The following is a 27,947-nucleotide window of genomic DNA, read 5'->3' as shown; positions in this document are numbered from 1 at the left end:
TTCCACATTCAAAAGAAAGCTTTAATTAGAAAGTTATGTACACACACACACACACTGTAAAATTAAATTAAACTTTATACAAATATTAAATTACTATCTTCACACCCACTGCCATGTACAGAGAGAAAAAAAATCAAAGCTGAAAGCATTTGAAACTAAGAATCAAGATGTGTACTTTTTTTACTTATAATCTTCAGGGACGCAACACCGTACAACAGTGCTTCTGAATGCAAAGTTAGTTTTTTTTCAATCCCATAATATTGTGATGCCTTGAAGCAAAGTAGTAGCAACAGAAAATTGAAATATAGGTGCTTATAGGTTCATCATCATCACCATCATCATCACAGTAGCTGTAAAAGCTAAGGGAGGACAGAGAAGAATGGACATTCTTTTAGTCGTGTCCACAACTAAAGTAAACTGATAAATACACAAAGACAGTTTTATGCATAGAATAGAAAAGAACAGAGTAAGGCCATTGGGAAAACGGAATCTGTTGCAATATTGTAAAGCAACCAACAAGGAGGCTTAAGTTTATACAAACAAAAAAAAGTACAACTCTAAGGCAACATTCTGTTTGCATTAATAATGGAGCCGTTGACAATGACAGACAGCCACAAATGCCAAACTAAATCAGAATAAAAATTAAACAATGTTCAGGGTTGTTTTTTTTCTTTTTCTGAAGTTCTTGGATACAGGATACTTTGGAGCCATGCTGTTTCCAGGGTTACCAGCTCAACTACCAAAGCTTTTCAACTGGAGATGAAAAACGGAGGATGATTTCAGACAACATGTCATGATTCTCTCATATATTTTGCACTCGGCGTAAGGAGGGTGAGCGAGTGTACGTGGCGGGTGGGGGGGGGACTGCGGCGCTATGAAACCACACTTCAGTCTTTCACTGCAACCAGTTGCAGTTGGGTCCATAACGCACTAAAGTGTGGAGTCTTCTGTTCAGTGGGGAGGTGGACGGGAGGCGCGTCCTCTAAAGGGACTTGCGTTTTCCAGCCATTCGGCAGAAAATGACTAATATTCTAGCTTGGGAGCAGATGAATAATACACACATTGTGTAGACGAGTTGGTGCCTGAAGTGACGCTGATCAATGCTGGGGGGGACATTTTGCTTTGGTGAAAGACAGGGAACACTGCGAAGCCAGTCTCTGGTCTGAAGAGAGGCAAAAATCAGGAAACGGCTCTATTGAGGCCTACCATGAGGACATATCCTCTCCTGCCTGGCTAAAGCACAATGATGCACACACACACACACGCACACACACACACACACACACACAATCAGCAACTCAAAGCAAACTGAGCAACACACCAATAAATACAGGCAAGAACACTAGACACGCACAACCCTAGAGTTAAGCCCACTCGGCACACTGAAAGACAAGCATCTCCTCGGCTTTCAGACCCGATGTGAAACGACGTCTCCTCCTCCCGGTTCAAGTAAGATGCACAGCACGGCCCAGGAACCAAAGCACCAGTCAACCCCACTCATGCAGCAGAAGGAGCTCCTTCCAGACAGCCGGCAACAGAACGGAGTGGAGTGGGGGGCGAGGGGGGGGGGGGGTCTTCACAGTTGTGATAAGGTACTTGGTAAATTGCTGTACCCTGCTTTTAGCTCCCGCCAAGTGCTTCTCAATCCCACAGATTCAAATGCGGGACGCCGACGCCCTGATACTTGGAAAGCCGGAGATGGAAACGCAGAGAGAACAGAGAGAGGGGGGGGGGGGTGCAGAGGAGGCTTCATGCTTCGTTTAGAGTGCCACCGTGCTGTGGCAGCAATAACAAAAAAAACAAAAACAACATGCAGCATTCACAAAACACCCAGCCGTCACTCACAATTTTTCAAGTACAGCGGGGGGAGGATTCTGAGCGCCGCGGCATCAGGAGCGAGTTGTTGATTATTCGTTTTTCTTTTGTTATCCGCAGAAAGCCCGGACAGGGTCGACCCGTCTCGGCCGCTGTGGCCTTCTCCGACGGACGGACGCCTCCCCGAGAGCAATGTTTTCCTAGAGACCTGCACCTGGGAGGAGGCCACGGTAGCCCCCGCCGACGTAGCCTAAAGTTACACATCTGTGACTCGCTATGCACGTTTCACACATACATCGGATCTGCAGGGTTTATGTTGAGCTGGCACCACTTGGGGTTGTCCAGATTGTTGCCGCCTTTTGATCCTTTGCGCAGCGTTGTTGGCTTTGCTCCGCGCGGGCAGTAATGGCAGGAGAGGTTGCATGGGTAATGAAGGGAGTAGTTCAAGTCTTTTCTCTGCTGGCGCGGCTGAGGGTGAATGGTGGATGTAAGGGTGGATGTAAGGGTGGGGGCATCAGATTGTGGACAGCCATCAGTCAGTCCTGGTCAGCGTTTGGGAGATGGGAGAAAATGAGCCGTTGGATGGCGATTGCAGGCTGGGAGGCTTCATGCTTCCTTCAGCAGGGGAATATCTGCAGGGAGATGGAGACACACAGAAGAAGAGAGAGGTCAGGAGAGAGTCGGCTGTTCAACCAACACGCAGCCGTGCAGGCCACAAGGCCAGCGTGCACATCCTCCCATTGAGTATTAAGGCTATTTGTAACAATATTACAAATAAAGGTAGTCTGAATGTCTCTAAAGCAACACAGACTCTACACAGTAAATAACGTTGGAAATGCATTTCAATTGAAAATGTATTGATCATGTCAACCAAGGAAATCACTGAGAAAGGTGTCTTTACTTTGCAATTAGGTTTGAAGTTTGCATGTTGTATTTGCCTAGCAGGAACATTGTTTTCTGAAGATAATATTTAGCTTATGTCTGATATCTGTAGTGTTAAAGAATCCTTCTCAATATGTGATATATTTGTGAAAAAAGAAAATACTGCTGATTTGTCAAATAGTAATATTGGTATCTGCCTTCTCTTTGTGTGTTTTCTCGTACCATCAGAAAACTCATCTGCAGAGGTGACTGAAAGCAGACTGTGCTGGTCGCTGCTCCCGGAGTCTCTACGGAGAGGGAGGGGGCCTGCGCAAGCACCCCCGGGGTGCTCTCGAGCCCACGACGATGACGAGGAGGAGGAAGAACAGGGGGCCTGATGAACCAGCGCCGTCTCTGCATGACGGCGGGAGGAGAAGGACGTCGAGGAGGACGTGGATGGGAGACAGAAGTCTAAGTCTCTGCTGGGGCGGGCTCTGCTGGCGCCTTGGCCCCCCGCGGCGCCCTGAGGGAGACCCTCGGAGAGCACGATCGGGACTCGGGTCTCCGGGGGAGCCGGAGGAGGAGGCGGAGAAGGAGGAGGACCCGAATCGCCACCGGGTCCGCCGCTTCCGTAAACGGCTTCTTCGTAAGAGGGCAGCGCCACCTGGACGCCCTCCACCATGATGGAGCTGGACTGGCCCGAGACTCCCTGCTCCCTCCTGAGTGGTCAGAGAGAGAGAGAGAGAGAGAGAGAGAGCGAGGTGTGAGACGGACAGAGGGACGAGTGGACCACGACGGCGGGCTCAGCATGATTTAGTCTATGCGCGTCGCGTGCCAGATCAGCTCAGGCGAGGATGGCCAATGAGCATCAGATTACTAATCGTGGCCATTTTATTTGTATTTATTTTTTTTAAATCACAGAGACGGTTACCGACGGTGATGGGATGAACTCCTCCTGCGTAATTTCTCAAGTATTTAAGAAATGCTAACTTGAAAAACTCGTTGCCAGGTCTTGTGCATCTTATGCCACTAGTTTCACCCGCAGCTGAACAACAGGTGTGTCCACACAGCCTCAATCTGCTGTGTCACTTTGTTAAGTACCGGGAGGTGGTTTTACCAGCTTTTAAAAGGCCAGTGCTGTTTATGACAAAGAGAAACACAGATCTCAAGAGTTTCTGGCAACAAACAAAACATCTGTTTCAACAGTATCCCCCTCCTGAGTCCAGTGAGTGGGTTAGCAAAATGCACATAAAGCTAAACTTGCGTTGATGGCTTGACGTCAAATGGGGCCAATCGATTTATGGCAGAGAACAATGGGGATATGACAACATAATATTGTATTTATGTCACGTCGGGAAGTGTCAGCTATCCAAGGAAAGGATTCAAAATGGAGTCCAGTCAAGTGAACGACAGTTGAAGGAAATGAAGGAGAATAAAAAATGAGGAATGTTTTGCAGGCAGGATACAGACCACCATTTTTTCATCTGCCTCATTCTCCTAAGACTGTTCTGTATTACACAAAGCAGTGGTATAAGTGAGCCTTATAATACCTGTATTTCATGCAAGGTTATTGTGCGACTATAAATAGGATTTAGCATGGCACCCAAATCAAAAAGTGACATGACAGAACTAAGCACCCAAAACCCCAAATGGGTCCACACTCTTCTCTCTGGAGACAGTTATCGTGCCGTCCTTGGAATTCTAAAATGAATGATGAATAATCTAAGTGTGTGTGTGCGGCTTACCTGTTGTGATGGAATGACTTGAGCTTTGGCTGCACAAGAACAAACAGCACCACCAACAGCAGGATGAGGGCCACAGAACTGGCTGTGGACGCCACGATGGACAGAGCGGGTATACCCAGCTGAGAGCTCGGCTCCTTGTCTGACCGCCACAGGGGGACACAGCGGGCAAGTGAAAAGGGGGTTCACATGTCTTAACTTCCTGCATGACACATTGCATTGTGTGTGTGTGTGTGCACAAACACGCGATACGTTAAAAAGGTAAAAGCCAGCCGGGGGGGGGCGGGGGGGGGGGGGGGGGGGGAGTCTGACCTTGTGTGAGCCGGCAGCTGATCTGCATGGGGCCGTCCCACTCGCCATTCTGGCAGGTGAGGAACTTGTAGTCTCCCTTCAGAGCGTAGCCCTCGTCGCAGAAGTACTCGATGACGGTCTTCTGGGTGAGGCTGTGGCAGGGAGACGGGTGGCAGCGGTAGCCGCCGTTCTCCGGCTCAGTGGGGGGGGAACACACTGAGGAGAGACAGCGGCAGTGGAGGTTTGAACGAGCCCTCGTTACGTGTCGGCGTTATTTCTACCTGTGGTGAGGTTTGGTTCCTGCGGTTTGGATGCGCATATTGAGTGAGACTTCCCAGTGATCTCAAGGACGATCCGCGCTTTTGGTGCAACGATGATATGCGACATTGGACTGATGCTGTTTGTCCATCATTCTCCATTTTTCAGCAGCAAAAAGCTTATAATAAATGTTTTCCACACACCGATAAATTAGGCCTGCATGTGGGGATACTTAAATATTAATAATGATATTTTAAAAAGATGCAAAACAGACCATTATAACGTATTAATAATACAAAAATGGAAAGTATACAAAATGAGGTTGTTGGAAGCTTTGTTCCACGAGGCTGTGTTTCTCAGACTGACTCACCGCTGATCCTGACACAGCGCGGAGGTTGATGGGACCAGGCCCCGGAGCTGGTACAAATGATGGTGGTGGTTCCATCTGCGGTGTAGCCCGACTCGCAGCCATAAGTCAGCAGGGTGCCCGGGGGAAAGGAGCCGCGGTTAGCCTCGGTCTGGTTCAGCAAGTCTCCGTGCTGGACGCCAGGGGGCCGCGCACAGCCTAACGGGACACACAGGAACGAGAACAGGAATGAGCCGGCTTATAAAGAGACCTCTAAGTTTCCGAATGATCATCCAGCAGCAGCAAAATCCTGAGGGAACCTTGAAGCACTTTTAATTATTGTGTATCATTTAAGAGGTCACACGGTAATTAAAACAGGCAAGTAAACTAAGTAGCGGTGGAAACTGCCTGTAGACAGGATGTGAAAATTTAAGCCGGAATGTAAATGCATTAGAGGTCTGCTGGGGGAACAAGGACTATTTGTCTCACATGTGGCCTGGTTCTCAGCTAATAATGTGCCAATATTTACGATCGCTAACGGTGCTTGTTCCGGCAGTCTCTGTCACGGTCCAGTAGACAACCATGATGATTTCAGCATTATAATAATTCAATCATCATGCTGATGTAAACTGCCGGCTGCTCTCCTATGCCACCGGGTCAAGTCACTCTTCACGGGGAAACTTGACAGGTTAAGCACGTAATTAAAACCCAGACGTATTGCTACTTGAAACTCTGCCGCATTTGACACTGGCAAGAGAGAAGCAGTGTGTCAACATGGCGAGTTAAAGTGGAGACAGCCATGTTGCGCCCTGCAGAAAACACATGAAGTTCCTTCAGTCGTGGCAATGTCCCACGGAGCTTCATGTAGATCTAATTTCCCTCCATTATCTGCTGCTCATTAAAGTGTCTTCATCCCAAGTCAGCACCGGGTCTATTTGTCCGGCGGTGGGACAGGAGCTTCATTTCCTTGGCCCTAATGACAGACATGAGGCTCAAGGCCAGCCACAGTATGAGACATGAAGGCCTAAAGATAATTGAGCTTTGATCCATCCTCCCACGCTCCATCTATGATGCTACAACATCAAGCCAGCTCTTTGTGTCGTCTGTGTGTTTTTTTTCTCCCCAGAATGGAAGAGTCTCCCACAGCTCCAAACACTGTCCATACACACACACACACGGACCTGCAATCCAGCGATTAGAGCATCTAAATCTAGCAGGACTGACATAACATTGTAACACCTGTGTAAACCGAGACGTGACAGCTTAATGTCCAGTAATACGGATCGGTCCACAGACATGTCAATTGTATTACTCCTGATGTGGACCATCTGAAGTGGTCAGGCAAGACTCTGGATTTGGCGTCGGTGGAAATGTTTCCAATACTAAGGCCACGGCTACGGTAAACCTTTTCAATGGGACTTTTGTGATTAAAGTCAGCTGGGTCGGCATTGTGTCCCCCTCAAAGAAACCAGCCAATCAGATGGCGATTGGATTTAATTGTGTGGTCAAAGGAGCGGCTGTGCTTTGGTGGATAAACACAAAATAATTCCTAGAAACTCTTTGTCTTCTAATAGAAGGAAGCAAACCCAACCAACAAAAGCGTTGCCAAGTCTGCGATAAATACGTTTCACTCCCTGTGCACACAATAAAAAAAGTCTTCCTCCCCATAGACTTGATTTAGTGCCTTGCTCATTCGGTTATAAACACATGTTACTACAAATGAAAGGATTTGGCCATTTTGTTATCTAGAAGCTTTTATTTTGAAGCAGTACAATTGGGAAACGTTGGGATGTCATTAGCAGCAACTCAACAGGACCATCTTTGTCCGGATTGTGCCCACATGCTGTCCAAATCTCAGGAGATCCTCACTCAATGTGAGCCAAGCCCCCTCGGCATGTGGTCCTGCTAATCGGATCTCAATGCGAGAAAGAACCGATCTCGGAGTGTAAAGACTTTACCATTAATTCGTCCTGGCATGATCGGATGACCACATTTGCATTGAAAAGACAAGTGTAAACAAGGCCTTCAACACAAGCAAGTAAGCAACCAATATATATATATATATATATATATATATATATATATATATATATATATATATATATATATAAAATAATGAGCAGTGTGGTCATTAGTGTTGATGGGGTTATTTATGTTCTTTTATTGTGGGGAGGTTTTTGATTGAACAAATGTGGGGGGCTTGTTTACTACAAGAAATCCCTGTGCGGTGATTGTATAATTAAATTAGATGAGATCAGGTCAAATGAGATGAATCAGATGAGGTCAGATGAGATGAATCAGATAAATCTTCTTATGAAAGACTTATATTACTTTAAATACAGTGTATTTATGTATGTATGTACGCACACACACACACACACACACATAAAGACTGTATGAGTAACATTGTATGTATGTATGTACACACATTAAAGTAATTTAAAGTCTTTCATAAGAAGATTTATTCCGATTCATCTCATCTGACCAATTTAATTATACAATCACCGCACAGGGATTTCTTGTAGTAAACAAGCCCCCCCACATTTGTTCAATCAAAAACCTCCCCACAATAAAAGTACATAAATAACCCCATCAACACTAATGACCACACGGCTCATTATTTAATCCTTTCCCGGAGCGTTTATAAGAATCATATTAGCCGTGGTGTATGGCCGGGCCTTATCGCATGCTCGAGACAAACAAGCACAGCAAACAGACACTTTGTTTGGCCTGTGTGTGTGTGTGTGTGTTTAGGGCTTGAAAGGCAGACCATTTCCACAGCAGTGCCTCTAACATCCTCTAATCTCCTGGAAGAAATGTTGCTCTAAGCTGGCAGCACGAGATTAAAAGCAAACACTCAAATGTGCGAGCGCCTACTCATCCAAACACACGGACACAATCGACACCCACTAAGGCGCTCCGAGGTACGCGTTTTCTGACACCCAAGGGTGCTTTACTGAATTTGGCGTGGGGGCATAATTGGCGCGTTCTCAAGACATGCAAGCGCGGTTTACTCAGGTACACTATAAAACTAATAGTTATTTTACAATTACTGAAGCTATTTGGTCGCTTATATTCAAACATGTTCTTTCTCGATCACAATTATAGGGCTATAACTTACTCTTTGTTTGAGCTATAAAATGTCAGAAACGAGTAAAAAATCATTTCCCTAGGTAAGCAGAAAATAGTAAAATTTCAGGCTGGGACCAAAAAAGCTTTTTCCAACACAAGCTAAAGATTTGTGTGTTAATGAAGTATTCGTCTTTCCTCACTCAAACACACCAACGCGGTAACACAAGCTGCACAAGCCTCATCCAGGGAGGCCATCGGACACCGTGACCTGAGCAGTTGTTCCCGGGGCTGTTTGAGGCCGACTAAAAGCTCTCCGAGGAGGAGATGGAATTAATAGAGGCGGTAGAGGTGATTAATAGGTGACCCACGGTTGGGAAGCAGCAGGGGGAGGGAAGCCCTTTGGGGCCAGTTGAGGACAATAGCTGCGAGCGATCATCCACTGGTATGATCTTTTGTGGTTGGGCAGGGGGAAGGGGGGGGGGGGGGCAGACAACACAACAGAAGAGAGTTAACGGCGTTCATTTTATGCTTTTGAATTGGCTTTGTTATCAGCAGGATGGTGCATGAAATAAAAGGCACGTGCATACAAAGTGCCTCCATTCACTTCATATGAAAAGCTATGCAGTAGTGTTTTTACATACCAAACCCCACGCATTTTTTTACAGCAGTTTTCCCAAATGCCATGTGGATCTACTGAAGTTACACAAGTACGAGCGGTTGGGAGACAAATTCCGCTACAAGCCTTTACCTGCTGCGAAGCGCACACACAGGCAGTTGCTTTAATGTAGTGTGTGAACTAGAATTTCTACCAATAGCTTTTATATTTTTTCGTGTCCAATTTGTAATCACTGTATCTCTAAATTTACTGTTTTTAACAATGTTAATCAACACAACTTCCGTCTCACAATCTGTAAAATATTGGCAGTGGTACAATAACACTGGCCGGCCTGAGCTGGAACAAGATACTAATATATCAGTGTGCCTAGTTTATGTTACTACGCTAGTCCTAATGTTGTGTTTCATTAGTTCATTACTCAATGATACGCTGAACTGAAAAGCAATTAACTATTTTTCTAATAAATGTTTTGTTTCAGTCATTTTCGAGGCACAAATGTCAAACACATTCTAGTTCCAACCTCTCAAATGAAACAATTTCAGCTTATCTTTGTCACCGTTGTTAGTAAACAGAATGTATTAGTGTGTGTTGCTTGGCCAAAACATAATGTTTAAAATATTTTTTTCGGACAGGTACTGTGATTCGTTATTTTAGTAGAAACTAAATAGACTATAAAAGCGCCATCCCTTGCATGCCAAATCCCCGGAGAATAGAGCAACGCATTCCTAATTCAGCTCAAAAGAGGACGCGTTTTCTTCAACTTGAAGCGGAGAAGAAATTTCACTTAAAATCACTCTCCCATGGGATTAGACTTGTCAAAAGAAGTCACAGCAGTCTCATTATGAAACAGAAATATATTAAGCATAAAAAAAACCACCACACTTCTGCAAAATTGCAGGAAACATCAGGGGAGCAATCGACAATCAACAAACTAAAAAAAGAGAGTAGAAAGTACTGACACGACGACGTAGTCATCATCAGATCAACCAGTAGAAAGATCAAGCCGGGGGGGGGGTTCAGAGCGCGGAACAAGCATTGGCACGGTAGAGCTCCGCAGCCCTGAGCAATTACAAGGCAACGCGAGACATGTCGTGGCAACACTTCTTGGAGCAAAGGGAGAGGCTCGACACAATGGCCAGAGAGAACATACCGTGCTGTGGGATGGGCTGCGGCACTAAACTGAGGGACTGTGTTACAGGAGAGAAGGAATGCTGCTTCACTATCTACAGAGGGTAGAGTGGTTCACTCAGTCACTCCGTTTTACATCAGCCCTCTCGGGCCCAGATTGAATGTTAGCTTTGAAAGACTGAAAAAAACAACCAACAACAACTGTTGTGCACAAAGCAAAGCCAGAGTGTGTTTCAGACGCCATGTTTTGTGCTCTAGAGGAAGGGAATGAGTCACAGTTAAAACACAAGCTGTTCTCCCACTGGTCCGATGTGAAGAGTTTGCCGGAGAGAAGGGGTTCTGGAGAAATGTGGAAAACAATAATTACTGAAAACAAAGTCACAAGTGCCTTTTGAATGCCGGGGAAAAATGCGAGTGAGGCAAAAAACATACAAGAATCCAAAAATAACAGATGTAGATTTGTGTTTCTAAGACTGTGATTATCCCATGTTTGCTTTGAATATCCACTGAAGACTCAAGTGCTTAAGATCGGTCACTTGCCATGTAAAGAGTTTAATAAAGTGGACATATAAAAAGGTCATACAATTAGAAATCTCCCCGGCACACCACTGTAAGCTGATCAAAGAGCTTAAATGCTAAACCTCCATGTAGTATGTAGGACTGGGCCAGGACACAGCGCCCATACAGGGGATTGATAATCCCAATATACAGCCCCTTGAGGCGATGCCGGAGGAGACTCAAGCTATTGGGAAGGGGGGCAGGGGGTTAAACCCCCCCCCCCCCCCCCCCCCCTTGCGCCAAAGTGCTTGCCTGGCTGTGAATATCTCCCTTTCCCCATCTGTTACGGGTGGCAATCGCCCCCGCTAGGAGCAGCAAGGGGGTGGATTGAGGAAAACACGGCTGGGCGGTGGGTGAGACGGGGCTTTTAGCCCTCTTTGCTCAGGCAAATTAAAACTGTAATTATCTTCTATTACAAGCTGGGAGCGCTCTTAAGCAGATCAGATACTGATGACTTCTGCAGCCAGCTGTTTTGATGCTCCATAGAACAATAGGCCATAGAAGAGGTTGTGTTTTCCTGTGTGGGTGTCACGACCCGGTGAATATTTGTGTGTGTGTGTGTGTAGGTGCTCAACTGTATGCTAAAGGGGGAAATGTGTGTTGGATTAAAGCTAAAGAGCAAGAGGATGATGATAATGCTGCTCTCTTTGACCTGGTAAATATGTTTTGTTCCTTTGTAAGCCTCTGGCCAAGTCCTCTGTTATTTCTGATGATGCTGCTGTCATTTTTTGGGCCGAGGGTGTTTTTGTTTTTTGCCACGTTCCCGTCTCCTCCGCTAATCCCTGGGATTTTTTTTGCCAAGCTGTTGTTATTAGAGTGCAGTACGTTGCAGCAGGGCTCACAGAGGGCTGGCGAAAGAACAGGGGGTGGGGGGGCGGTGGGGGTGGGGGGTGTCACAAGTCATTTCTGCCATCAGTGGATAGTAGTTGCTTAAAAGGCAGAGATTATTTTCTGCCTTTATTGGAGAGCTGACAGTGGAGTCGAGGACAGGAAATGGGATGATTAGGAGAGAGGAAAATGGCACGCGATACAGGAAGTACAGTAGCCAAACAAAAACCAGCACCAAACTTGCACTGTTGGACTTTTAGACGGACAATATAACATATTTGATGACATCAGCATGGCCTTTGGAATTTGTAATGAACATTTGCAGGCATTATTAATCATGAACATAACAACTGTTATGAATGGGGAGAACAAAATAATGGAAACAACGATCGGTGTTGCAAAATGCAGCTCAATAATACCAAAAAACTGCAGCCTTCCACATTATCAATCACTTGAATCGACTCCTCTGTAAAAACTTTGTGGATTACCTCAGGAGTGTTGAATTGGACTGTATAAGTTATCAGCGAATACAGAGGCAATAGATTGCATGCGTAACAAAGGCATTAACATGTTTTTCAGTCATCAGTCCCAGTGCTGATGAATTGATCCAACTAGCTTATGTATTAAGCTTCTAATCATACCATTTCCAAATCCAAAGATATTTAATTTACAGTAAAACGATACCAAGAAAAAAAAAAAAAACATTTACCGGCTTATCTTATCTGGTTTAATGTGGTCTCCCAGAGTGGTGCGTAGTCGGATAGACGATACAAAATAAGTCTGTTTAAGTTTGGCAAATCGAGATGGCATGCTCGGATCCAGCTGCAGTCCAACTGAAAGCATAAATCATTAGGAGAGTCATGACACAATTGTAAAATTGGATACTGTGCATGAGAGAGAGCCTCCCGCATTAGTTGTCGTTCTTTCACACATCTAAAAAGATCAGAGATGAGCCTTCAGCCAGAGACACTTCACACAGTATTAAGTGACACAACTCTGGGTGGGAGACGCAGGCCCGTAACGCGGGACGCTTAATGTCTAGGTGAGCGATACTAGCCGGGTCATATTCTACAGTGAGCGAGCCAGAAGACGGCATGCTGCAACACCGACACCCACACACACCCCCACACCCACACCAACTCATTTCTGCTTTCATACATGTTCTCACACAACAGCTGGTAAACAACTGAAGTAGAAAACTGAAGCTGAATGTGATAGACTTAGGGAAAGGTCATGGCAAAGAAAATGTAAAAAAAGAAATTGCTTACAAAAAGTGTACTTGTATTAATCTAGAAATGCACAACAAAGCTGAAACCACTAAGCATTAAAAACATTTTTTCCCCCAAAAAAGTGCTGTTGTCCCATCACCAGAGCCTCTGGGGGCAGGGGGCGGGACCTAAATGAGCAGGATAGGGGAGGTGGAAGAGGACAAGGAGGATCAAGAACAGTGTGAGGAACATTTATACAATAGCCTGAGTACACATAAGACACGGGCGGACACCTTACCCACCATGCTTAGTGCGGGTTTGGAAGTGACCCAAGCGGCCCTTTTTTAAACAGTGGGTTTCTGTTGCTCACTGACATTCTATCTGTTTTTAAGAGCATGCGTGTGTGTGTGTGTGTGTCTCTCAAGAGGACAGAGCAGTGAAGAACAAAGTCATTTCTACAGTAAACCGAAGGGTTTGCCAGAAAACCTGACTCAAACAGCTGTGGCCTCCAAAAAAACATTTCCGTAGAAGTTAGGCGTCGACTCGTCTCTTCATGCAGCTGCAACAAACACCCGCACACACACACACACACACACAGCAGACACTGCATACACGCAGGGTCAATGAAGTCTTGAAAACAGACAGCAACATCCTCACCCTCCCCACCCTTCTCCCCCGCCCCCTGCTGATGCAATGCATTTATAGAAAAGCCACGTGTGCTGCCAATACACCCCATTGTCCCCGCTCGCTGAGGGAGGGGGCGCAGCCACAGATTTAAGCAGCGTCCCTCCGAATGGGACAACGGACAACTTTGCATTTGAAGGGTTAAATATGCATGAGAGGCAAAGTGGGCAAAGAGACGGGGGGGTTCACTATTGTGTGACCCCGTTTCGAACCCCTAATATACAGGCACACACACACACACACACACACTCACATACACACCCTTCCCTCGAGTAACAGATGGGTGGATGTTAGTAAAGGTGAACAGTGAGCTCCCCCCCTTCTCTCCTCCATCAGCCTCACTGTTGAGGACAGCTGGGAGGCAGACATTCCTTCTTCTCAGCTTTCAGAGCAAAACAAAGGAGTGTGTGGGACCCCTCCCACAAGCACGTGCAAGTGTTCAGACACACACACACACACACACACACACACACCTCTAACCCTAAAATAAAAAATAAAAACTGTCAACGCAACTGTTGGCTGATCGTATTTCAGCAGCCAGGACGAGCCAGCCGGCCGGAGGAGCAGAGTCTGATGAAGGTGAAAGTCGGGGAGATAATCCAAAAACCGCTTAGCAGTGCTGGCACGCTGATACAGCAGCAGTCCCAGCGAGGGGAGGGCGGTTTAAGTCGGTTGAGAGTTGTAATAGAGTGGATATTTGCAAAAACTTCAGTAAGACCTGGCTTAGTCTGCAGCTGGTGTCAAATGGGATCACTGCCTGCACACTTGCGTTTGCCCCACTGCGATGGCACAGCACAGTGTCCCTTCCTACAGGCACCACAGCGGCCTGGGAAGGGAAGACACTTAAACTGAGCAGTCATGATGCACAGAGCAGGAAGATTTAGAACAGGATTAAGGGATATTTGATTGTGTTGATTTAGACTAAGAGGCAGCGGGTGTGGGGGGGGGGGGGGTGGCTTTACATTACATCTCCCGTGATATAACAAAGCAGTCCCTGTTTCCCCTATCGCCACCAGAATGCTGTCCGACTCAACCTGGACAGATCAGCTGCTAAAGGGGGGTGGGGGGGGGTGGGGGTGAGTATGAGCAGCAAGTAGATGACTGCTTTACAGACTGTAAAGAAGCCCTCTGAGGCAAATTTGTAATTAAAATGAATTGAATTTAACACATGCGGAGGGAAGTGGTATGCGGTTTGTAGCTCAGAGCGGGTTCTTACACGCCAACATGCTGCTTGTTCAGTACAAAGTAAAAAGGCTACTGCAGATTTCTGACACCTCATATACACGAGAAAGACTTGAAACAGCGACCAATCTCCTCACACGCCATTGTACACAATCAAAAGGAGGTACTGGCTGACAGCAACTGCGGAAGCCGCAACAGTACCAACGTTTTTGCTCAGGTTGCCCAGGGGACAATCCACGCATTCAAAACATTGTATTGGCTCTATACTTCAAAGCCTGATCCCCTTCCTGGATTGGTGAATGCTCTGGCTATAGCAACTGCTGCTCCTGACGAACACGGATGTGAGCGTGTGAACGCGTCTTGGGTGTGGACTTTACCCACTGAATGGTAGGACGGCGTTGGTTCTTCTGAAAACATTTAGACACGTTGTGATTAGCAGCAGCCTCTACCACAAAAAGAAGGCAAAGTAGGAAGCACGGTGTGTTTCTATTTGGGGCCAGACTTCCAACGCAGCGAACAGTTGGTGGACGCGAACGCAGATATACACCTACATCATCATCATCATACATGGGTTATCACCCAATGACCAGGATCACCGTAATATCACCTCCACTACTCTGTAGTTGGAACTGTGCGCGTAGTCCACAAATAGGTCAAAAGCTATTTTTGTGAAATTTAACTAGGAATAGAAACAAAAAAGGCTGTTACTTAAAATGCTGAAAGGATTAGCATTTCAACAGAAAATATATGAAATACTGTTTTGATAAACAAGAAAACATACGTTAATCAAAAGCAGAAATATTTGCAGCTTTCCAAATGTTTAAGCATTCCCCATTTTGCATCTGGCTGTTCAGATTAAGATGTCTTTGGACTGATAGCTTATGATTTGCATTTGTTATTTTTTATCAAATTGAGAATACATTCAACGTTGGTCTATTGGGAATCTACAGATCTGTACAAATAGATAGGCAGATAATTAGAGGTAAGACAGACAAGCACGCTTCTCATAAATCCTGACACAATTATCCAAATGGACTCCAACGTAGCCTGTGCAAAGGCCTCGTTACAGATGATGTAATAAGGACAGAGGGCATTAGAGTGGCGCTCAGCCAACTGGCCACTAAACATTGCAATGCTGCATCTAATGGACTGGCTTGAGATTGAGAGTGTGGACTAGACAGAACAAAACAAACAGGAAGTGACGACATGTAGACAGAAGATACTGAATGATCCTTGGAAGGTTCATGTATGCATCCAGTTTTTACAAAATGAACAATAGCAACTAAAAAGCTGACATCTTGGGTGGTGCAGAAACCAGAGATGGAGAGAGGAGCCAGACTCCGTGACCATGCACACCAGAGCAGAGTTCCTTTAAGGAAGGCGTATCGTTCCTTACAGCTTCATTGGTTTTTCATAAACTTTTGATTGACACTGAGCTTATTGCCCGCAATAATCCCAAAGGAAAAATCACACGACCTTTTCACTAAGGAACCCGTGTGACGCTTACTCCGAATCAGGCGGCGATGATGATGAAGCCCTTTCTGCTCAGATGTTAAAGTAAAACAGCTGTAATTGCATCCATGACAACAAGGAACGGAAATGCAGCAGCATCTGCGGCCCAGCCCTTCCCCCCCTTCAGCAAGTCTGTCAGACTAAGTGGTTTACTTGAATCCGCTGCCTGAGACGGACTGCAATCTTCAACTCAAAGACGAGAGCGTCCGCCGAAGCTGAAGGTGAATCATCGGATTACAGGTTTGTCCGTAATGCAGTTTGCCACAGTGCTCATCAATGTCTCATCGCAGCCCAGCATGTTGAAGCATCTTCTGCTGTGTCTCCACTCGGTGGTTCAACGTGCATTCCTAGCAGAGGAGAACCACGCAAACCAGGGACACGTTGGTGCAAACATCAGTTGCAGCACTTGACTTGCCGTGCCGAACTGATGACAGTGCAGGAAGCTAAAGGGAAAGCACAGCTGGAAGCTACAGCACTTTGCCGTCAAACCAAAAGAATTTCTGCGAGTTGGAGTTGTATTTTCTTTGTTAACATGTACCGTTTCTTCACATTAAAAAGCATTGAAATGCCATTAAGCTTTAATGTGAAATCAACTCAATTAAGAGCAGCTTCATTCCTCACAAAGGGTTAGCAAAGAAATTCTCATTTACCTATTGGGCTGTCGTTCTGCGGCTTCTGTCATCTTAGGTTTTTACCATCTCCTAGTGACATTAAAATGGAAATTAAAAAAAGCCACAGAAAACAGGTCTGATGAAACAAACCTCAAGCTATAAATTTGTCATCAGGACATGACCAACTTCACTTCCTCATTACTGTTGAGGCAAAACCCTTCATGCCCAAACTGCATAACAACCTTGGTCTTACTCCTCAAACCAAACATGGCTGCTTGGTGTCTTATGTGTGAACTGTTGGTTTTGTTTGAACAGGCTGTTACTGTTGAATAAAATAAATCTTTTTTTTTTTAATCAGCCCCATGGCTAATAAATAATTTTATTAGCCCTAAAAAGATAATTTAAAAAAACACTAGAGAGGACAAGGAAAAGAGACAAGAATAAAATGAGCAAGAAATGAAAAGACATTAACGTGAGTACGTCCTTGGAAGGTTTTTAAGAAGACGACTTGTCGATGCAAATACCAAACTCAAAAAAATGAAAGAAGGATCTAGATCTATTCTAGTCTATACAGCTAAACAAAAAGAATGGATAAAAGGCCAAAGGAAAGAAGAGAAGCGAACCCAACAGAAAAGAGGAGAGGCTGGGGGATATATTTAGCAGCTCATTAGTCAGAGATGTCCTCTACTCAGCAGGCTGGTCCCTCAGATGAGGCCCTTTGGAAATCATTATGACTGCCTGCTGCTCCAGACAACCACACACACATTTCACTGCCTCTCCTCGGTTTCAATGTGCCTTCAAAATCATCTTTGGAGAGGCCCAAAAACAAAGCTTTAAACAACGCTAAAGTAGGTTTTTATTCTCCTATTCACTGCGTTAGCGTGACAAATAACCGGTGTGGTTATAAATGCTCCACATTACTCAGCTTGCAATCAGATTCGACCATTGGTGTGTGTGGTGATCCCAGTGCCACCACTTCCTCCTTTGCCATCCATTAACCTTTACAATGCTTGGCCTTTCACTGGATGACAGACAACAAGATGGTGGTCATCAGCGCACCGCACCGCACGCACAACCAACCCAACCAAAAATATCTCTACCAGACGAGAAATATTGTCCCACCGAACGCCAGAAATCGAATGAAATGAGTCAGAAAATGAGAATCACAGACTACGGGAGCGCGGCGGCGCGCTGCGCAGCTGAAACCAATCTCCGCCATCTGGGATCGAACTGCCTGGTCGACTGGTTAAAGCAAATGAAACGGTCCTGCATCGCCTTTGGACAGCTGAGTATCAGAGGGAGCGTTTCTTTATCTGGTGAAGCGTTGTAAAAGTTTCCCCTTCCCTTTGATTGGGTGGGCGAGCCGTTAAAAGTTAAATGGCACGGGGTGAGAGTGATAAACAGACAGCTAATGAAAGAGAAAGGCTGATGGATCAGAGCTGACTGCCGCTAATGGGCTCCGGTCTCACCTGGCTAGGGCTCGCAGCCCTCAGCAGGGCGAGTGAGACAAAAGAAAAGAGACAATGTGAAAAAAGTGGCTGTGCTCAACACACACACACACACACACGCGCACGCACGCATGCACACACACGCGCTTCCAACACCCCCCCTAAAAGCTGTGTTTGTTCTCACGTTTCAGAATAACGGCAGTACTGCTTTACCCCTGCTCGCCTTCAAACTGCCTCGCTAACAGGACTTCAGGGGACCGTTCAGAAGCGTTAATTGCTCAGGACCCACTGTTTGTACATACAGCCCATACAGCAAACTTTGCGGACAACAGAAACACCATTTTTCCTGGCAACGGAAAGCAACGCGTTTTATGAATCAACATCCGTTCTAAAGACGCCTGAAGTAGGTCACGGCTCAGATTTTTCCCTCCTGTGGTCAGCGCAGTGACGCTATGCTAGCCACCGGAGTCTACTCTGTTATTAAACAGAAAAAAAGGGGAGTTGTTGAGTCTTTTTTTCCCTTGTGTTTGACTTGCGAGAAAACACCGTCATGTCCTTGAGCTGGTCCTACGCCGTGATGCAAGAGCTGCCAAAACAAAAAGGCACAAAATGCCTTCCTGAGGTGGAGAGAAGGGCGTTAAACTCAAGCCAAGAATGGACACCAATCGATTGTCAAAGAACAAACAGAAATGCCTGAGGAAATAAGAAGTCTAATTTTCTTCCAGGCCGGGGGAAAGCCATTTCCCGTTCTCACACATTGACATAAATAAACGTCACCACCACACAGAGAACACAGCGGGCCTGTTTGTGCGAGTCTTCTGGCCCTCGCCGGGCACTATCCTGTACAGCTTTAGCTCGACTTCAGAAGACAATGGCTTTGTAGACGGCCTCCTTTATCTGCTTAAGTGGACCCACAAGGTCGGTCCGTGCCGTTGTGCGTACTGACACACAACGCTGTAAAAAGCAGAAAATGTGATGCATGTGAATAGAGCCTTTTGCGCACCGAGTTTCCATCTTTATTACTGTCAACGCTGACTCACTGTCTATGTCTGCTCCCCCTGAAACAAACCACAAAAGGCCCACTGTAAGGAATTGACACCATATTTGGAACTGAGCTCTATGCAGCCAACGTCAGTGGGATGTCACATCAGAAAAGTAATGTTGTGAAACCCCTCCAGACAGATGCCATTTATTTTGTGCATACACAAAACCCAGAGTGCCGTTTTGCTGCTTTGCTTGTTCACTGGAATCCTGAATCCTAAAGCAGAGGATGTGGTTACTTTTGGAAAAAAAATTAAAAAGTAAACAGGCATAATAATCACAGGCACAGATTTGAGGCAGACATGTACGTTAGCCAAACAGCTGAACAACAGAGAAGAGAAGAAAAGCACAAGTTGGACTGTGATTGTTCTAAAAATATCGCGGCTTTGTGACTAACGGAGCATATTAACAGGTACAAGAAATTTCTGTTGTGGCCTTTCTACATAGAAAATTAAACGACCTATGCAGAAGCTGAAAGCGCTTTCTTTCTTTGTTGAAAGAACAAAAATTTGGAGCGGAAAGTTGCTCAATCATCCCGTAAATTCAATAAAAAGGAAAAAAAATGTTTCACACCACTCTCAGCTTTGGGTCTAGTATGCAAGAGGTGCGCAGCATATATTTTAAGTATCCATCTCTATTCACATATCACGCTGCTATTTGTATGAGTCTGGAGCACGCCTGTCAGCAGTGGTACAATTTCATATTCATGAAAATTTCAAGAGCAATCGCCGTCCCTTGGACCACGTCAACCTATGTGAATTATGTATGCCAAGCAGGAGCGAGAGGGAGGGAAGAGAACAGAAGAACTAATAATATGATGCGTTTAAAGCATTAAAATGGCTACCTCATCTTTATGGCAATATATCTAATAATAGATCGTATTTCAGACTTCTATTTTGTAATTGCTGACATTCATTTCTTGAGTTTTTTTGTATTCAAATTGCTGTAATTAATGTTTGAATCATCTTTTTCTATAATTCTAAATATTTAAATCCTCAATACAAGTAGCTTGTGATTTGTGTTTCAATATTTAGGTTTCCACTACAGTGGCTGAATTGACAATTCCCCCATTAGATATATCCGTAATAAGCTCAATCCCAATAAACAAGTTATATTATATGATATTTTTGCAATTAATCTCATTGGTTGAGACGCATGATGATGCTCCTGCCAAGCCAATACTTTTCACCCCCCCCCCGGATCCATGGTTTGTCGTTATGTGTATTCAGAGCCAGTGAGCAACGGACTGAAATCTAGGTTAATTACAACATAAAAATACTACAGGCATCAATAAGAAAACAAAAGAAAATATGAAACAATTAAAAGGTTGGTTTGATTTGGAGAGTTGTCTATTCAAACATGCCAGTGGAAACAGTCTTAGTGATGAAGTCTAGAGAACTTCCTGTGCTTTTCCATTCTTAAAAAAGGCACAGATGCATTGTGGGTGCTGTAAATAAATTCTAAGCGAAAGAATGTGTCCCTAAAAGCGCCATCAGTCATAGAAATGGTGGATAGAGGGCTTGTCTTTTGACAGTGAATCACATGATTTGGGGGTGCAATCAATGACTAAATAGCAGATGTATAACACACACACACACACACACACACACACACGCACGCACGCACGCACAGAGGCCGGAGTATGTGTGTGTTGAACGCAGAACGTGATAAGAGTGACAGGGTGCGCTTGAATCATGTGTGTTACATAAGAGAGAGAGAGAGAACAGTTGGGATCAGCGCTGCCCTCCCCCTGTTCATCCTTCCATCGCTCACGTACTTTTAATCCTTCCTTTGCCGTTTGTCACACACATTCCTTTATACAAGCCATTAAGGAAAGTTAATCAATTAAAGCTTTAAAAACATCCCGAAGCTTTAAACCACCCTCGCACACATTTACTTCACACATACACAGTCTGCCTCTCCTCTGTGGCAAGGACATCTGGCACATTTCACAAGCTGACTATGTGAGAGGAGTGTGTGTGTGTGTGTGTGTGTGTAGGCCGATGTGTGTTTTTGTGGGGGGAGGGGGATCGGAACATTGGATAGCCGAAGTGAAAGGAAAGCCGGCACAAGTGAAGGGGTTCAACGAGTACGTCATTAACATTATATTTTAAGAGGACAGAGGGGGGGAAAAAAGGACATACGCTCTGAAAAAGGACTGTGGTGGTTGGGTTACCCATGTTTACTTTGATTTTGTGAACCAAATTTTAACAATCAATGTGTGAAATAAAGAATTACTGACAATTGTTATCCGCCAATATTCTGTCAAATCTGCTATTTAGGATGTGGACACTTATCTCTGGTATTATTATGTTTTAACGTTACATAATGATGTGTTCAGGGCCTGTTCATCTGAAAAGGTGTAAGGGCCGAAGGTAAGTTATATCATTTTACTGATGAGGTCACGTGTAAAATGGCGAGAAACGTGAATGAATCCAGTTTTTCGGGATGGATATTTTCACATTAATGAAGATAAATTAGACATAAATTGTTACTGGTTTAATGACTTAAACAATATTTATTATATATTATATTACTATATTATTGATTGTTTTACAACTTCAGAGCAGTTGAAATTATCTTTTGGACGGTGACAAAAATATTTGTCTGGTGCCTTGCAGATCCAATGTGGATTAATATCAATCATCAGCAATTAGTATCGAGGATCCCTAAAAAATTTATTTGCTTCCTTTTTTGGCTTTTGCGGTGATCCAATCTGTGCCTCTGATCAGTGAGCCGATCCAAACCGTGAGTTTTATGATCCAATGCACCACTACTTGTTATCTATGGCAAAAAACTCTCGGGGGAAACTAAATGGCATTGCGGACTAAAACTTTATGACAGTAATCTGACTGCAGCCAACATCATCTCTCTGTTTCGGTTGTGAATCATTGGGGCAGTGAATGGATTCACAGAGCGGGAGGGATCGGGTGTCTCAGCTGCAGCTCTGAGGATGAGCAACCTCAAAGACCCTAGGGGTAAGGAAGCCAATGTAAATCTAACTGACCTGCACCTCAAACCATTCACAAGAGGCGGGCCAACATGGCGGTTTTACTCAGCACGTATCGTACGGAAAAAGTAGAGAGAAAAACGCTTGTGTGTATGTGTGTATTTGTGTCTTACCTGATGCGTGACCATTGGGGAGCAGGGCGAAGAGGAGGAGTAGCGCGGAGGCAGCCAGCCTGTGGGCCTGGGAGGAGGAGGTTGAGGAAGAGGAGGAGGAGGAGGACGGGGCTCTCGTCTGAAGCGCTACCATTCCATTGCACATCTTTTCCCCTCCGGCAACCAGCGAGAGTCCTCTACGGCTTAACCTGTCCACGGCACATAGAAGAGGAAGGGATGGAGAGGGAGGGGGAGGGAGGGAGGATGCGGATTACTATCAACGTTCAGGGAGGATTATGTAACCAAAAGCAACACAGAACGAGAGTGAGAGAGCTCTGCAAACTAAGGGAGAGAGAGTGACAGCTAAAAGGCCTCCACTGCATGTCATCAAGGAGCTAAACAGCAATTTCCACTACAGTTTAATTTCAAATACCACCAATGGGAGAAGCAGCAGGAGAGTTCCTCTGATCTCCCCTCCATCCCCACTCCTGCCTCTGCCACAAGATCCAACTAAACGAACCTCTGCCGTAGATGATGTAACAGGGAAACAGATCCTTGCTGCTCGTGATGTGGGAGCATTATGGGCAGAGAGGCTAAAAGTGTGCAGAGAGTCACCGTAAAATAAGACTGTGACCATCGTAGCTTAGTAAAATAAGTTCAGGGCTCCCTTGGGATTTGGGCGGTATTTCCCATCAGCATAAATGTGTAGGTTTACACATCTTTATTCATTAATGCATTCATGAATGCAGATGGACTAAAATGTTTTTAGCAGGGAACCCTCAATTGTAGTTACTGAAGGGTTTTAATAAAAAGTGCACACACCGACGCAATAGAGTGAAGGGGAGTGTGATGGATGATTTATTTGATGACAACTCCATCGGGTGCTACTTTCAGTATGTCCAGTATTCTTCAGCTGCTCATAAGGCCAACACACTATATCAAATCATGAAAGGTGTCTTTCGGGGACCATTTCAGTCAACAACATCAGCCAAATAATACGCTTCAGTTTTGGTCCCTGCCCTGCACTCATTACTACTGAAATGTTATTGCTGCATTTGTTGAAGTTCTTACTTAGTAGGCGGTTGTTGTAAATGGCTTCAAAAAAAAGAGAGAAAGAAATATGGCATTGAGTACAGCGAAAAACAGGACGGAGATATCCACACCCCCATCCTTTATACCAATCTCTCTCAAAGAACAGCCCATAAAAGTTTTGTCGACTGCGGGCCCGCAAATAGACTTCATTATCACTATCATTACATTAGTGCGATCCAGGTGCACCGTTTGGAATTTTATTTGCCAACGAAAGTGTTTGTGCTGGCTGGCAGCATTACATTTGCTCAAGGCTGCTGAGCTAATGGCTACAGTAATGACATGGCTGCACGTAGGGAGCGGTCAACTGGATTGCAGATTGGCTGCGTGGCCACTGCCTCCGATGACCCTAGAACTACAGTGAAGAGGGCAAGCGAGTGTAAACACACATGCACATTCATGGTTGTTGGTTTTTTTGCATCTATCTGCACTAGATTTGATATTAAAATGATCCAGATACATTGAATTGGCAGAAGTATCCCAGCAGCACACATACAAAAAAAAAACAACCTTCTGCCTTCCATCTCTGATGTGCGAGGGTGAGGCCTACCTGCATGTGGCCCGTGCCATTGGGAGAGAGTGACGCAAGTCAGATTTGGCAGGACAGTTTGGGTTCTGCATTGAGCCAAGAAGCAGATGGTAAAAAAAACACATGCACGGGACACCTGCCAGCCATTTGATCTGTAGACACTTTCTCATTTCGCCCACGATGGGATCAGAGCGCTTCTGCTCAGGTTTGGGTTACAGAGAGGCCCTGCGGTAACTCACATGCTGATATGCCAGATGAACGTCTTATGAATGTAGAGGACAAACAAGAGTCCCACCCAGGACAAACGACAGCACGTGTTTTGTTGAACGGGTACTTGTTGAGATGTAAATAACCACTTGGGATGGCATTTATAATTCAGCGCTGACTCCCTAAGAAAGCTGAGGGCAGAGTATTGACCGGCCGGTATGTTTGCAAAGTGAAAACTTAAGCAAAATTAGCCCAATTGCTTTCACACAACAGCGTCCTAGAAACGGACAAAGTCATTAACTCTGTGCAGAGGTACGGTGAAATACTGCATTCCACGTAGCTTGAACAAGATAGCTCGGAGCCTGAAGATCATTTTTGCAGATCGTTTCATGCCCTGACTGTATGCTCATGCATTTAATTGATTAATAACACATTAAGGAGTTTGACAGCAAAAAATACTTCATGTATGGATGTCAACTTTAGATCTTCCAACAGTGTGTTTCCTGTCAGACCCTGTCAACAATGTTGAGCTTGGTAGAGCACATGAAGGAAGGTGTTGCTATTTTTGAACATCAAGACAAACAGCTTTGAAGCACGTAAAGAAACACTTTCCGTCACCTGATCACTAATTACAGCCTGCGCTGCCTTTGCTGTATTTACACTTATAAGGCGTATGTTTAAATAATTTCATATTAAGAGAGAGAGATAGCGAGAGAGAGAAGAACAAGACAACTTCTTTGTTTTACACACAGAAAATAATTTGGATTTAACTTATTCTGTTTCATAAGCTTGTAAACGCAATATCTTGGAGTTTTAATTGTTGGTCAAATAAACAACTAAACTGAAGACGTTACCATTCTCAATGCAACAATCCATAGTGTAAATAATCTTTAGTTTCGGGGACGAGTAACATGCTAAACATAGCAATACATTAAGCAATGTCATTTATGTGGGCCATGTTTGGGCCCATACCATCACAAAATTGGAGGTTTTTATAGTCTAAATACTTTGTCTGTTAAGGCCTCCGCTTGGGGAAAAAACTATGCAAGTTCCACTTCAGACACCAGTTAGACAGCCAGCCAGCCAGCAGGCTGCTACTGCAGTTTTTCAGCTGCCCGAGGCTCCTGGAATGCTAAGGGAGCCAAGGAGAGCAGCAGCGCAGGCATGTGTCCGGGAACAGAGAGCACTCAGTGTGCCAAAGAAACAGCCGGAAGGAGATTTCCACCCGATAGACCCGAATGCTGCTGCTGCTGCTGCTGGTGGAGCTCGCCTGGGCCTGTGGAGGGAGCCCAGACATGGGGCTCTGCATCGCAGCACTGAAAGGACCCTTTGTTGAAGGAAAATGTAGTGTTAAGCTCTACAGTGCCCAAATATCCCTCTGTACTGTTGCAAGGAGGGGGGACAGAAACAGAGTGAAAGACGGAGAAAAAATAAGGAGATAAGTAAGATGAAACATAAGAGACACTGTCACATGTTGTGTTGACAGTGGGGAAAGGTTGGGAAAGCTGTGAATGGGATTGAAGCCAAAAGCAGAGTTCTTATCTTTACTCACAAGGTGTTTTCCCTGAACAGAAAAAAGGCCTCTCAATGCAGGACTCTGAGTTATAAAAATCGTATTGCAGTCACACAATGATTTAAATGAGAGCCATTAAAGCTGCACATTGTATATCTGCTAGTTCCTCTTTGAAAGCCAGAGTGTGTACAATATGCGGGAACACAACAAGTCTCTCTGAACTATGCGAGTCAAATGAGTGATTGAGACGGTTCAAAAAGAATCACCTCTTCTGAGTTCTGCAGTAAGAAACGTTTTAGGTTTGAATCCGGCTGTGGAAAATTGAACTCACATGGCCCAGCAAAGTAAGCTGCCACAAAATATATGACTGGATTTAATTAACGTTAAACAAATAATGACGGCAGAGATCAACACACTTAACTTAAAAGTTGCCATCATAAATCCTATTGCAAAAGGCAACGAGTAGATAATGGACAGAGTGCAAACAACAGCATACTGTTTGGTCAGACTTTATTTTTGGTCAGTGAACGCTGTCCTGTTCCACAAACTGGCCTACTGTCTGAAAAATGTTTAATAACACAGATTTATAATTGTGGGGAATTATGTTTCAGCAATGGCATTTCACCGAAGAAGAAGAAACATCTTTGGTGGACCATATGGTAAAACCTCGCATCATGGTAACTATATACATTACTTAATAACGACATAGAGCATTATATAACACACTTCTAATCTAATCTAATGAGAAATGGCTTCTTTGTACTCCAGCAGGATTATCTGTTTTTTGGCTAAGCTCATATCAAAGCAGTTCAACAAGCTTATGCAAACAAAAACAAACTGGCTAGACCCCGATCTCACCATAACTTAAGGATAGCCTCCACATCATACAAATATATTATAATCACGTGCCCACACAGCTCTCACAACAACATGTGTGGCACATCTATTAGATCAAAACACTGTTAGACCCCAAAGTCAGCACCAGAAAACCAAACTATTTGCTTAGAGGGAAATGTAGGCCTGCTTCCGCCTCCCTGACTTCAGTCACATTTGAGGTCATGTTCCTCATTACAACGGCACACAACAGCTAGCTCACCTTTGGACTTCCCTGCCCTATGCTGCGGCGTGACATTCCCACTACCCATCGCAGCCGAAACCAGAAAGCCTCAAAACTGTTGTTGGGACGTAGGCGGGGGGGGGGGGGGGGGGGGGGATTACGACGTTAGTCATATCTGAGCAACATAAGCACTCAAACTCAACCACACATGCACTGCGACTTCATGAAACGTCGCCCACGACGACCACGACAGCGACTGTACAGCGAGCTATTTAAACAAAGAGTGTGGTGGGCTGCCAGGACTACACACACGCGCGCGCACACACACACACACACGCACACACGCAGAGGACAAAAACAAAGACAAAACCGGGGCAAACTCATTCTAAAAAAAGTGGCTACGCATACAAATTGCTAGGTCTTTGTCCCGGCTAAATAATTCGGATAGACGATTGCTCGACAATGTGCTGTGTCTGTGCTGCGTATTATTGGCCAAATAACGTAAAAAGATCCACAATACAGTAATGCTACAGCTGTTAACTGGACTAACTGCATACTCCAGGCGGTGTTCGATTGTATTGTGTCTCTAAGCCTTTTTTTTTGTTAAAAGCAAGGGCGTTAATCGGATAACAATAATTAATTTAACAATTAAAGCTGAACATAACAAGACACCCGCCAGAAATAAAATGTTTCTTAGCGTTTTCACACAGCGTATAAACGTTTGTCCCTGACCGCGGCTAGCTTAATTAACAACACACTTACGTTAAGTCAGTTAACGTCGCGTTAGTTGATAAACACAACATTGACAACTCATTTTTCTCCTCGACGAATAAATGTTGGTCGAACGTGGTTAACATTCTCCCCGTTTTCAAACGATTCAATCGTCAAATACAAGCCGGGGAGGAAATAGAAAGAAGAGTCATTCTCGTACTGGCCTCTGTGTGCTTAGCTTGCGAGAAACGGGCAAAGACTCACCAACGTAAAGGTTAACTGCGGCGAGCCGTCCTCTCACTGCTTCACAATCGACGCATTAACGGCTGTGAAAATGGACACGCCCAAAACCAGAAGGTGGCAAAACTGTATTAAAAAAATATATTTAATGTTTTTTGTCGTCTAGTTCCGTATTGTTCCGTTGTTCCTTCTCCTCCTCCGCTCGGCAGCTCCTTATTTTTAGGTGAGCGGAAACACTCGCTGCGAGAACTCTACCAGCTGCCTCGCTCTCGCGCGGTCTCCATGGCTACCTCGTTAA

At 44.9% G+C, this 27,947-nt stretch overlaps 1 protein-coding gene across 2 annotated transcripts; it reads right to left on the bottom strand.

The window, feature by feature from the left end:
• susd6 (sushi domain containing 6) lies at nt 1–27,928 on the bottom strand. 2 transcript variants are annotated; one of them, XM_037449718.2, is made up of 7 exons: nt 27,674–27,928; nt 22,325–22,512; nt 5,338–5,532; nt 4,731–4,925; nt 4,422–4,560; nt 2,920–3,395; nt 1–2,447 (listed from the first exon to the last, which is right to left on the bottom strand). In XM_037449718.2, exons 2-7 carry the CDS (start codon nt 22,467–22,469, stop codon nt 2,422–2,424), a joined length of 1,176 nt encoding a protein of 391 aa, XP_037305615.1. In that variant the 5' UTR covers nt 22,470–22,512; nt 27,674–27,928; the 3' UTR covers nt 1–2,421. The 2 variants fall into 2 exon arrangements, with proteins under 2 accessions (XP_037305615.1, XP_037305614.2); XM_037449717.2 differs by lacking the exon at nt 27,674–27,928 and adding an exon at nt 27,461–27,563.
• Nucleotides 27,929–27,947: the final 19 nt, after the last annotated feature.

Source organism: Pungitius pungitius, chromosome 20 (assembly GCF_949316345.1).
Source record: "Pungitius pungitius chromosome 20, fPunPun2.1, whole genome shotgun sequence".
NCBI lineage: Eukaryota > Metazoa > Chordata > Actinopteri > Perciformes > Gasterosteidae > Pungitius > Pungitius pungitius.
Note: the sequence above shows the minus strand (reverse complement) of the source record. Positions and strands in the feature narration are given on the sequence as shown.